The sequence below is a fragment of the Danio rerio genome, chromosome 4, assembly GCF_049306965.1.
Source record: "Danio rerio strain Tuebingen ecotype United States chromosome 4, GRCz12tu, whole genome shotgun sequence".
Taxonomy (NCBI): Eukaryota; Metazoa; Chordata; class Actinopteri; order Cypriniformes; family Danionidae; genus Danio; species Danio rerio.
In genome coordinates this window covers 14,519,775-14,533,638 of record NC_133179.1, presented here as the reverse complement: position 1 = coordinate 14,533,638, position 13,864 = coordinate 14,519,775, and the positions used below count along the sequence as shown (strand labels likewise).

Below are 13,864 nucleotides of genomic sequence, written 5' to 3'. Positions count from 1 at the left end.
GTTTAGACGTCTATTAGACATCTTTTAAAAACAAAAAATGCTTGCTAGGATGCTAGCTATGGCTAAAACCAATAAAAACAATGCTATTTCCTAAATTAGACTGCATTCTATCAAATAATTGGCTGCACATCTATAAACCCAAAAGGCATTTATTTATAATTTGCAAGCATATACATTTAATTTAATGGGGAGAAATATGTCTTGGTAATGCCTGTAATCTGAAACAGGAGCATCTAAAACATAAGCATAAAAACACAGTCTTTGGGGATGACTGTGTATGAGTCTATTATTTTATTTGATCTGACATATTTAGATCAGAAACATCACATAGGATTAAAGAAGGAAGAAATCAAACATCCCTGACGGACCTGAAAGCTTTGCTACAGACCCAGATTAAGCCTCACCGTGGACTGCAGAACTATCACAACAAAGATGCCCTACTTACAGCTCTTTAGCAGTAAGGAATTCAGGCTTGTTAAAATCGCACGGGCTCATCTGTAAAATAAACGTCTTGCTGGTCGAAACAAAACATTCGAGAGCCAACTAGATTCCTCTTTGAGCATGAGTGGAACTCAACTTGTTTGAAGAATATGCTCACTGTTGGGTGGAAGTTCATCAAACAAATAAGAGCATACAAATGAATAGATAAAAACTATAAAAGCTCTTACTGTAATAGCTTAATAGATTTTAGTTAATAAAATGACACTTCATTGCAAATCTATATGACTATTTGAATAATATAACAAATTTGAAGAATTGTTAAACACTCTTTTCCATTTAATTAGTCCAAACGTGGATAAAAACTTGCAAATCTGACAGTTAAAATGATGCATATCGCATGTATTTAATATATTGGGAAAAAACGACATGCTGTATAATATCTACCCTTTTAGTCACTTTTTCATCTTTTTTCATCACTTCTACTGAAGTGTTTTGATTTGCCCTGAATGCACATACTTCAGTGGCAGTGTGTGGATGCCTTTCAGGCCAAAGCCTGTTATTTCAGTGTGTGTTTTTTTCTGTTTAAGTGTCCACCAGATGTTTAGCTTTTCCCTCAATCAGGTCTAGCCATCTCTGTACTCTGCACCTTTTTTCAACAAACATTTGCTGGCATTCACTAAGATATGTGAATAATTTCTGCACACTTTAAAAAATGCAGAGTTTTACACAATTCATGTTGTCCAAACACAAAGTAAACAAATTTAAGTGGATTGAACGTAAAACAATTAAGAAAGAAATCTCAAGAATTGAGTTGTCTCAGCTCATTTTAAATAAGTATCTTGAACAAGCAACAGAAATATATTTTTACAGTAGAAAAAGACGCTCAAGTTCAAATTCAAACCATGCATTCAAAACTCAAATTTGTTTTCAATATGTAAATAACCCAATAAAGCTCAAGGTTGTGTCAAAAGCCGACAGTTAAAATCATGCTGCGTCAGCAGCTATTGAGCCGAAGGCAAGAGCTCAATAGGAGGGCTGGTGCAGCGCTCCTGGGGGATCCCATCTCTCTTTTAATAGGGCCAGTAAAAAGACATAGGAGAGAGCAGGGACTTTATTACCATCATTCTGAACTTGTATAGAAAGCAGAGAGAGTTTTGCCTATTTATCACCTTAGTAAAAGCAATGGCCAAACAGAGGTCAAGAGCAAAAATACATGAAAGTAGTAGCACTCAAAAGTACTTTAAGTCCACGTGAAATTTTTTTACAGTATTTATTTTGCTAGAGCACAATGTTAGTCTTAAGGTGAATAAATAATCAGAGTTGTGCTTAATTTGTGAATTGCAAGGTCCCGAAACAGATCGGGGTAACGTATCCGGCATATTACCCAAGGATGGAGAGGTGTCGCGCACGAAAGTGGAGGGGTGTCGTGGATGAAAAACGAAAGTGAAGAGTGGGGGGTTTGTTGCGCAAGAAAGTGAAGTGGGTTGGAGAGTCACGGAAGAAAATGATAGTGAACACGGGACGGGGGAGGAGGGCAGCTGAGGAGGGGGATCGGTAAAATGAGCCCTGAATCAGAGCAAGATGACGTCAGTTTGACAAGTCGGGCAATATATGCTTAGCCATGCCCCTACAACCTCTAGTTTGCTGCCAGTGAAAGATGTGCGGAAAAAATTAAGTCACTCCATTCTCAATATTCAGTTTAATAGCTGCCGTTGTGTCATCCAGGTGGATGCAGCATATTGGCGATGGATGAGGAGATTTCCCCTAATGTGTAAAGCACTAAGTGTCCAGAAAAGCGCTATATAAATGTAAGGAAATATTATTATTATTTTTATTAACGATGTCTTCTATGTTAAAATCTCAGAAAGTGCCGTTTTTTTGTTTTATGACTCCCTAATTAGCCTGAAAATAAATCTGCTATTATTAGCTAACTATTTCTTTATCTCTGGCAGCCCTATTAATAACATACCACCACTAAAATAAATGATCATTTAAAACGAAAATGACAACACACTCTTCCCATTTACTTCAGACACTATGGAAATAAATTAATAAAAGGAAATAAGGTATTTCTCACACCTTTTCAATTTCGCGAGCCTTGGCAGCAATAGCTTGAGCTCGTCTCTCTTGAAAGTCGTCCATGACAGAGGAAGCTTCATCCACAGGGGCTGGGACTTCCTCTGTGGGCACTTCCACTGATGTTATGTCCTCCTGCAGTACACAAAAAAATTAAGCATTTTTAATGATCAGTTAAATACAGAAACACATTCAGACTCTGATTTTAAAAGGAACAGTTCATTGTATTATTGATATCAAACATCACCTGAAAATAGTCCCCATCACAAAACCCTCCACCAGTTAAAATCCACAAACTATGATTGTGACTGCTGCAGCCATGGTACGGCAGCAAAGTTCCTTGATTATTACGCCAGAATGAGAGTATAGATCCATCGGCCTTGATACATGATGTAGCCACAGAAGAGTAAAACATTAAATTGCTGAATTAATCAAAACTCTGGCCATTTTGAGCTATTTGCTAATGGTCTAATCCGATTCAATGATCTATGCTAAGCTACGCTAAATGTTCTCCCACTAGAAGATTGACTAAATGGACTCAAAGATGGTAAAACTCTACTTTTTAACTCTAGGGAAGTTGTAAAATGAGCCTATTTTCAAAAAAAAACAACAAAAAGGTGGAGTTTTCCTTTAAGAGACGTAGGAAAGAATGATGCTTTCTCCAGCTAAACAGAAAAGAGGCAGATTGTTTTCACTATGTGACAGAATGGAAACAAGGCTCTGTCTATTTTCATTCGCAATTTGGACCCCAAGATATTTGGCTCAGACTTATTAATCCAACAACAATCATTAGTTCTATTTGGGGAGAAAATATATATATATATATGCAAGATCTCCACAAGCATTATAAACAAATATGAAGCCACCACAGCGAAATGCACACACTGCATCTGTTCTTTGTTCTTCAAACAATGAATCTCCAAAACAAGCGTGTTTGTTGAACTTAAGAGACCGCCTATCAGGCCTAGTTTACACTGGCAAAGCCTTTTCATCTAAGGCACAAGGTTATGGCTTATGCCCCATGAACAGAGCGATGGAAGAAGATCAAAGGCTCAAAGACTGAGACGTCCACCAAGCAGAAACAACTTTCATCAGCACATGGTTCAGGGGTGAATCGAAGTGATCAAACAAATGAAAGACACGCAGGTTCTTTAATAAGGCATTTCATGCTGCTTTGACTTGGAACTGAAGTTTGATACATGCATTCAATCAAAACACTGATGACTGAAAACCGAGACAAAAGAAACAAATATATAGGGGTCTTCATATATAATGAAACTTGTTTTAATGTAACCTTCAGTGTTTGGCTGTTTCTGTTGCAAAATTTCTGTGAAACAGGCTGTTTAAATTTCTTTCTCAATAAAAAATGTTGACAAATAAGTATAAAATTATAAATATTTAATAATAAGTTGTTTAATATCCATTATACTTGTAATATTTTATTATACATTTTATTTGTAATTAAATAAATTTTTAAACATAAAACAACTATATTTATTAACATTGTGCAGATACAATATTATATACTTACAAAAACAAGTAATACACTGTTCTGCTCTTTTACAACTAACCAATGACCATAAAAACATAGTTATTAAATGACAGTAACTGTAAGAAAATAAAATAAATATATAAAAAACAAAACAAAAAACTAACAACAAAAGTAATAAATAATAATAATGACGATAATAATAATAATAATAATAATACTAATAATAATAATAATAAAAATAAAAGCTTTATTCCTCTTCTGCTTCAAGATCAATAGGGTCAACAGAATTGATCTTATTTATTTTGTTGTTGTCCGATTCCAGTTTTATTTGTTAATTTATCTTAACACGGTAATACACTAAATGCAATACTGGGTTTCTAATTAATTTATTAGAGATATCTAAGGGTGAAAATGCAAGTACAAAATCCCAATTTGCTTAAATCATAACTATGTGCAGTGATTTAAAATTAGAGGCAACCACAACACTATAATCATGATCCACACAAAGCTGCTACATTACCATGACTCTTTATTGATTTTAAAAAAGATGACTGATTTTAATTAAAACTGCTAATGGGCTATATGCACACAGACTTTTAATTTTCAGCCAGATAGCCCAAGGGATTTCGGTAAACTGCTTTTGCATTACAAAATTGTCACATTAAAGATCTGATTTCTTTAAAAATCAGCAATCTTCACTGCCTGTAAGATATATGAAATGAAATGGGACTTAGATCGGACAAGCAGCACTGCATTAAATATTATTTCCCCTTGCCATGACTTTAAAATATGACTATATACAAGTTAGAATATAAGTTTATTTTCCCCAGTATTTTCAATGGAATTTCTGTGCTAGCCTGTTGCTACTAATGTTGCTAGTGGTTATAATGTTTTCCTAACGGATAAAAGAATAAAAATGTGCTTTCACAGAAGAGACTGTAATTATTAATTTTTCTTTGTTTTTTGTTTTTTTTGTGGAAAAAAATATTTAGCATTGATTTTGTTCCTAAGATTCACTTCACCCGAGCCTAAAAATAGTAACAAGAGGGGAGCGCAAGAGAAAAACAGTGAAACAAATTTATTCTAGGCTCTCAAAGCTCCCTAGAGTACTTCCAGAGTGCTCAGAGCCTCCGATAAGATCTTATGATAGAGCAGAGAGTTGAGCTAATGGATTTCACCCTCTTTTTTTAGCTATGCGCGGCCTGGGTGGCCCCACGATGTCCACAAACTCTGCTTTAGCGACCCACTGTGCTTTGTGTCAGAACCGTGCTTACAGTCTGAATAAACACGGCACGGACGCCTGCCTTTTATACGCCAAACAGGACCCTTTAAAACCTATCATATGGAAGAAAAAAAAGAGCAAAGCGCAAGCCAACAGCTTTTCAAAATTACCAAAAAATCTCCGGTTACTAGTGGAAATATGAAGTGTGTTTTTTCACCATCAGCTGAAATGGCAGGCACGTCACACATATTATTATTTTACTGGATGAAAGGGAGTGTTCTGGTAGGCACATCTGTTTGAGAGCTCTGCAGTGTGTGTGAGTGTGTGTGGCTCACCTTAGTGGCAGATACGGAGCTATGGGGCGAACCATCTCGTGATGCACTCACGGAGGGGCCGGGGGGCCTTTCCTTGTCTGCAGGAGATGAAAGAGTAAAATCAGTAAGGAAGAAACAAAGCATCTGTTGTAGGACGCTAGCCAACAACGCAGCTATAGTTTGGACGTGGATCAACATCCCCCAGAAAGCCACAGAATACGGCCTTGCTTGACTCATTTGGTGCCGTAAACGTTTTCGCATGCTGGAACGGGTCCTGTTTGCTTTCCGAACATCCAGCTGGCGTGCAGAACCAGGTGGTTCCCTGACTGCCGATCAGGGCTCTTCCCTGCAGGCAAACCACAGCCAGGTGCCGGCAGTGTCACCCTATGACCCCCTCCGTGTGAAATGTGGGCTCGACACCTAAGGATTCGCTCGGCGAAGGATGAAGGAGAGCTGGCCAAATTGATTTGGAGCGGAGAGAAGCCTGGACCAGACCGTTTAGATTTAAAGAGACTCGAATCCAAATCTCCTCATACACATGAGGTGCTATCTAACATCTGGCAATGGGAAGTAAAAAGGAATGGAAGGAGGAAAGGTTTAACAATCAGACACTCGAACACACGCCTGTGGACGTTTTACGATCCCCAGCCAAAGGAAGTGAGAGAAAAGCAGACAAACAAAATGAGGCTCTACGATGGTGCGATTAGCAACGCTTTCTCTCAAGTTACTGTGACTGCAGGCTGACCTTTAACTCGTAAACCCAAGCGAAACAAAATCTCCTTGTGGTGAGCCGTAAAACTTCCTTTATCAGGATTCAAAAGGAGTTTGATTTTCCTCTTCTGTGTTTGGGTTTTTCTAAAAATATTAAATTGTGTCTTGGCCAAGAGTTCCCTACTAACTTTAAAAAGCTTGGGGGCCGTTTGTTATTTAAAGGATGATATAAAAACCCAATAACCCGATCAAAGGTGACAGTAAAGACAATCATAATACAAAAGTAACAAAGGGTTTCTATTTCAAATACAATTTGTTCGTTTGGACTCCATGTGCTTTAAAGTACAAAATTTGTAAGTCGCTTTGGATAAAAGCGTCTGCTAAATGACTAAATGTAAAAAAAATGTAAATGTAAAATAAGTTTTAAAACATATTAAGCAGACTGAAGACTGCAGTAATTCAATTCATGTTTATTTTTATAGTGATTCTACAATGTAGATTGTGTTAAAGCAGCTTAACATAGAAGTTCTAGTAAACTGAGGCCCCGTTTACACTAATTCATTTTAGTTTTAAAACAACGATTTAGAATGAAAACCATCCACGTCCACACTAGCGTTTCACCCAGCGTTTATGAACAACTCTTCGTCCACACTATCCCACTAAAATGGCACACCACGTGAACACACACACACTCTGGGATGCACTGCAGCAACGAGAGCTGTGGACGTCGGACTGCTCATTAAGGATCTACCTCTGGATCTAATCTCACTATAGTTGTTAAATGTGATATTTAAATGCATCTTGTTGTCTAGCGACATATTCCCCGACTTTAGTCTTTTGAATCTATTGTTCTCAGGTAACGCGTTTTGGCTGAGCGCACAGATAAGGTAATATATTATGTAACCACATACACAGATTCTACACATTTTACTGATTGCTTGCCTTTATTTCCTATAACATATGAAGTTATTGTTCGGTATACTTTTCTAATGGCCATCATTAATTATTAAAACTGATATTCAGCAAAAGAGAGGGTATGTTTCATATTTAAATGAAAATGAAAGGAGGCAGTGATGTTAGAGGCTCAGTTTTGTTATAAATATGCACGCAGTGAAGATGACGCTCATATAAATATGTAGCTACACGATGCCTCAGCAGTTTTGGTGTCTGTTAAGTTGCTAAAATCAAAATGAAAAATGGCAGTTCCTTATATCATGTTTTCATTTTATTGTTAAGAAAGTGAAACAGCATAGCCAGAGTGATGTGAATGAGGTTAAAAAATAAAGTGTGCTCTGGAGTTTGTTTTCCATATCAAACTTGCAAAGTCTGAACTTACAAGAAGAGAATGCAAGACTGAACTGTCTGTAGGCTACTTAATATTGAGGAAAAAGCCCCAATCAGATCAAGCCCCAATCGGCTCTGCAATCCTCCGTTTGCAGATGTCTTCGCTTTCCCCCATCCACATCGAGATGGAGCAGCAGCATTTTAAAATGAAAACGGCCCCTTCAGTGTTTTCAAAAAGTTCCAATTTCGGTGCCTGAAAACTCCCATTTAGTGTGGATGGAAGGCGTAACTGCAGCAAACCTTATACGTTTTAAAACTAAAATGTATTAGTCTAAATAGGGCTTGAAACTGTCAGTCTAGTTTTCAGAGCTGAAGTTCAGCTTAGTGCAGTTCAGTGGGGTTATTCATGGCTAAAGCCGCTTCAGCTTTGTCATCAAAGGGATTTATTACATTTTTGAAATGTATTATATTTATATATATATATTATATTTAAATCAAATTTTATGACGTTTTATGACGATAATTTTAAGACGTTTTTACAAAACAATTCTCAGGATTAATGCTTTATTTTTGAATAAAATTAATGAATTATTGGCAAGAATAACAAACATATTTCAATTACAAAAGAAAAAAAGTTAAATCTCAAACTTGTAGATGGTAGTGTAACTGTGTTAAGGATCACATCAAATTTTCTTTTACTTTTTTTGGCAGATACGCATGTAACATCCAGAAAAAAAGTCAGTGGTTGTGTTTACTCTGTGATCATGTCCAACTGTACATCAAGTTCAAAACATACATATTTATAATATTTTCTCCCAAACAAGGCATTCATACTTCACTGTACGGCATTATAACAAAAAAAAAAAAGAGCTTACCAATGACTACGTTTACATGGACATTAGTAATCAAATTATTTGCCTTAATCTGCATAAGATAATAATATGATTAAGGAGTTTCATATGATTTTGGGTGTTTAATTTTTCATTTGTTGAATTTATCTGCAGTTTGGCACTTTCAGATTCATTCAGGAACATTTCATGCATGCCTCCATGACAAACGAGATATTGGATGAGAGTATGATCTGCTGGAAGAGTGTTGTTTTTGGAATTTGATAGTGCACACTGTATAGGGTCCTTTGGTAGGTGCAGAGAATAGTGTCAAAAAACCGTGTGTGTAGACTATCCTGGCGCATAATGCGACGAAAATCAATGCTAAAAGCTTGATTAAGGTGTTCTCATGTCTGTACTGCACTTCAATAGTGCGACTAAAATTTAGCATAATCCAAGTGTCTTATTCGATCTCTATTTAGTTCGATTATGACCTTAACCACATTAAATCAATCAAAAATCACTGTTTACATGGAAGACTCTTAATCAGAGTATTGTCTTAATTGTATTAAAATTAGATTATTGGTCTCCATGCAAACATACCCGGTGATGTTATAATGCCAGGTGGAAACAGTTAAGCTTCATAGCTGACCACCTTCATAAGAATGCATGTCAATACCAGGTGGAAACACTGTCTTTTCGACTGTCAATCCATACATTTCAGCAAGCTCAAATTACATGTGGGCCTTCTAACACATAACAAATTTAACCAGGTCATTTGTCCAGCCAACAGGGCACTGTTTAACTTACCAGGTGCTCTGCCTGGCCCAAATGGCTCCTCGTATCCTGAAACAGGAGGAGAAAAAAGAAAATAAGCATTGTAATTTTCAGTGAGCAATAACTCTTGATGCACTTTCATCGGTAATAAAGGTTAGATCATATGATCTCATGCAAGCCTGCTCTGTCTTTTCAGGCCAGCATAATCTAAAGACAGCCCAAACATGTGCATCCAATATTGGCCGCTCGAAGCGCCTCTCTGGAGCTCATTGCTGAGGATCTCATTATAGAAACAGAGAACAGGGAAACAAACACAGATGGGAGTCTTTATTAGGACAGACTTTGAGTGACATCATCTGTGATCGGAGGTCTGTGGTGGACGCCTGGGTGCAGTCATGTCCAAGCCTGTCTATTTTCAAATACGACGACTCATATCAGACATGTCTGGGAAGCATTTAGGACATTTGTCTAGTTTATATGAGGAATAAAGCATCCAGGGAAAGTCTTTCCACTCCGCAGCTGCGTGCATTAAAATGCGCTCGCGTGCAAATTAGTCAGGAATGCCTTTAAATCAATCAGCACTTTTCAAATAGTCCACGTCAGGTCAAAAACTACACTGCAAGCTGTGCACTGACCCTTCGCACCATCTACAGTCGGTGTGTGTGGGGGATCCCGCCAATGCAAATTCTCCATAGGAAATGCAGAAAGGCTTGGCAGACTGTCTAGACCTGCAAACACCACTGCGTTAAATCATAACAGAAACTGGAAATTAAAAATAAACAAATAAATAAGTAAATAAATAAATAAATTCATTAATTAATTAAAAAAACAAAAAATTATGTATAGTTAAGATTAGTAAACATTTCATGCAATTAAAATCTTTCTGCATCTTTGTCATTTTAATTAATCAAAAGAATGCAGCACTGTTTTCATATACAAAGGTTTCTTGCTATAGAGTGGTTCACCTTTTGCGGTCTCGCAGCTTCGATTTTATTCGTGCAATTTGACATCCTTTTTTTTTTTTTTTTTTTTTACAGCGCATTGTGTTTTGCGTCCCGATTAGCGCATTGTGTTCTGCGTCCTGACTGGTAGTAGACCATTGTCAATCAATCTCCTCCATGCTGTGTCTCCTATACACAAATATACATAAATCTTCGATCGCTAGCAGTGTGACTCTAAAGTGTTGAACTGTATGTTTGCAAGTTTTCTCCACACAATGTCGACGAAACGTTCTGCACCCACAAAGACACCTGCGGTAGCATCCAAAAGGCAGAGGAAGATGCTAACCATTGCACAAAAAGTTGGACTTCTGGATCTGCTAACGGAAGGTAGAAGTTATCTTATTACGTAGAGGTGTGAAGCTACACTGGTCTCACAGTTTGGTTGTATCTCGGTGCATCATGGTGCATTGACGAAGCTTTCCATACACTGTGAAATACTTCACAGCACAATGTATAAATATATTTATATTCATATATTAATTGTAATTTTTTCCTTTAATAGAAACATTCGGGACTGTACCATTAAATACTCAAGTACATGCACAGAACAACAAGAGCATTTACAGCTAATGAACAAATGTAAATATCCTGCTTGGTTTCTAAACCTTGTTTAGCGAGTTCTTTCTTACATCCCTGTGATTGGTCACGTGCTCAACAAAAAGGGCTGCAATTGGCGCTAACTCTCTGGTGCGGTTCACCGATGAGTGACGCTTATAAACGGCAGCGGCGATCACAGCTGATCCATTAAGACACGGAGAAGAAAACTGGACCCACAAGCATCAATATAACAGCTGAGAGGAGAGGAAACATCACGTCAGCAGGTCAAATGGGCCACAATGAGAGAGAAATGGAGTTTACTAACATTTTCTCAATCACAGCGAAACAGCTTCTGCTGTATATCAGTGAAAGACTGTCCAGCAAACACACAGTGAATTGTGCACAGTTTCTGTGTTTTTATGTAGTCACAGTGTTTTAATTACTCACACTCGCCTCCCTCGCCATAGTAAACTACAGTGACAAAGCGCATATTAGATAAATGACGCCAGTAAGTAATAACCGGTTGTGTTTATTACTGAACAAATACCGAATTGTTCACGTCTGCATCACAGTGCACAGAAGAAACAATTAATTTTGACACCCCGATAATTTCAGAACAAATAAAACAAGATCAAATGCTAATATTGGACTTACTTTTCTACGAAGGTTTGAACTTTGAGAGTGTTTTAACGAGAGAGAAAAGTGAAAATGTTAAAATCTGTCTGAGAAAAGTGTATGAAGTGTGTAGTGAGGGGCTTTACAGCCTTTAAACATCTATAATAATTATGAAAAATAAGGCTGACTACTTTGCAAATTTCGCCTATTGCGGGTTATTTTTAGAACGTAACTCCTGCAAACAATAAGGGACCACTTTAACTATTAAGTAACAGCTGTTTTGAGCATTTACAATAAAAAAAATCTTAAATGCCAAATCAGCAACCTAGAATGATCATGTGAACAATACTGGAGTAATGAATGCTAAATTTGACATTTTTTAGATTACATTTTAAAACACACACAAAAACCTTTCAACTGTGCATAAGTGCAATAAAGCTAAATTAAAAGCCCCATTTACATCTAATATTGAGATATACTTTCGTCAATCTGATCAAATGTGAACACTAAATACAAGTGTAAATACAGTCTAAAACCTTTAGAGCTTGTCCACTTTCAATAGGTTTGACTGAACTGCATTCATAGTATAAATGCTCATGCGGCTGAATGCTTAGAAACAGCCACAAAAGATCCATAATCTTTCTCATTGTGCAAAAATGTGGTCCTTTATGTGACGTTTTGTGAGAAAAAGCACCAAAAAAACTACACACATACTTCGCTACTGGACCAAAACATAATTTCATTCGCTTGCTGTTCTGCTGGCTGCATTGAAGCTGTAGATGTGTTCATTCAAAAGTACTCAAGTGTCACACTAATGCTCCTGTGAAAGTGATTTAGAGCTTGACGAAATAAGAAAGAAGGGTCTAGATAAAAATCCAAAGACAAGTACAACAAGATGCATTTGAATGAGTGTTTACACAAGGCGGAAACAATTATGCATCTCTGTTAACAACATATGATCAGATATTAAACAAAGGTGAGGTGAAAAATAAGTTTCATACTTTTGCCCTGCTGTGGTGGGAAGGGATGCGCTTTGCTCCGCTCTGGAGAGTAGCTGCGGCTGCTTATGCTAGACCCCGACCGACTGTGAGGTGAAGGTGGGATGTCCCTTCGGGCAGGAGATCGTTCACGCACAGGAGGAAAAGGAGCCTTTCGTCTCACGTTTTCCCGTTCTTCCCTGCAGGACAGGAGACTTTGAGTTTCTGTTGCCTTTAATAAAGTAATATGGAGCATTTTAGATAAAAGAATACCAGTACAAACCCCCGGTCCAGGTTCATGATGGCCTGTATCAGTGTGTCGTCTCCTGCATCAGGGCCAGGCATAGACCTAGGCCCGGGGTAAGAACCCTGGACTCGAGCATTCGGTGGGGGACCAGGTCGATTACTGGGTCTAAAATGAAATAAGACAAATATTTACAATCACATAATAGTAAGATACTCGCATTAAACATTTTACATGAATATCAAACCAAACAGAACAAAATTAATAGAGCAAAACTAGGTCAAATTATTGGTATATAGTGAGCAAAAAATGCTTACTTGAATACTTTAATTGTAATTAATACTTTAAGTAAATTTTAGTAGTCTTTCCCTTTAATTTACTACAATTATTTCTATTTGTTTGTGTATTTTATATTTCTCTTGTAGTAATTTTGTATTATTAGCAGTTTCAATTCTTTTTATGTATGAAAATGTGGCGAAATTGACAATAAGACTTTAAAATAAGGTTAAATAATTTAATGTTAGTTAATGTCTTTACTAACATGAATACATTTCTTATTACATTAAAGTTGTTCATTGTTAGTTGTTAAGTCACAGTGCAGAGCTATGAATTTGTATTTTAATAACACATTAGTAAATGTTGAACTATGATGAACAAATACAAGTGCTGTTTATTCTTAGTTCATGTTAGTGAATACAATAACATTAATTAATAACACCTTATTGTAAAGTGTGACCAAGAATATTGGTGATACTACTTCTCAAACATTAATAAGCAGACAAACTTGAGACATAAAAAAGTTAAAGGACGCTTGTGTGGTTAAACTAGCTGTTCACTGTCCTCTGACAGGTTTAGAATGGGGTTAAGAAGGGGACGATGCATTAAATTCATGACACTTGTTTATATGAACCATGCCCTGTAGGGTCAGAGACTGAGTGTACTGGGATGAAGGGTCAGAAGAGAGCAGACGAGATGTTTCCACTGGCCTTAGGTCTGGTATGATCACTTCATTTGTCCTAGTACTATATAATTTATACTGCTTATAATCATCTGCTCACCTAATTAAATGCCAAGTTATTAAAAGTTTTTTTTTCTATATCACTTATCAGTCATATTGATTTTATGCTGTCATAAACCCAAAAACAAGAGGGCAGTGAATGTCGCAAAGCTGTAAGGGTTATCACTATTTTCTGTTGCTTTGAAAATAAAAATAACTTAAAATACATCAGTTTATGGAAATAGGATAAAGTATATGAAACTACCTAAACAATTTAATACATATGTATGCATAAATATTCAACATTTTCTAATTTAGATATTTTATAAACATTAAAATATGATAATAC

At 36.7% G+C, this 13,864-nt stretch overlaps 1 protein-coding gene across 7 annotated transcripts in view; it reads right to left on the bottom strand.

The window, feature by feature from the left end:
* Positions 1–13,864, bottom strand: part of pphln1 (periphilin 1) — a 66,655-nt gene that overhangs the window by 6,877 nt on the left and 45,914 nt on the right. For 4 of the 7 annotated variants that reach the window (XM_073946693.1, XM_073946692.1, XM_073946691.1 and 1 more), the window contains 5 exon segments: positions 12,558–12,686; positions 12,299–12,474; positions 9,178–9,213; positions 5,567–5,643; positions 2,521–2,652 (listed from right to left, as the gene is read on the bottom strand). In XM_073946693.1, the coding sequence (XP_073802794.1) occupies positions 2,521–2,652; positions 5,567–5,643; positions 9,178–9,213; positions 12,299–12,474; positions 12,558–12,686 (550 nt within the window). 7 annotated transcript variants of the gene reach the window in all.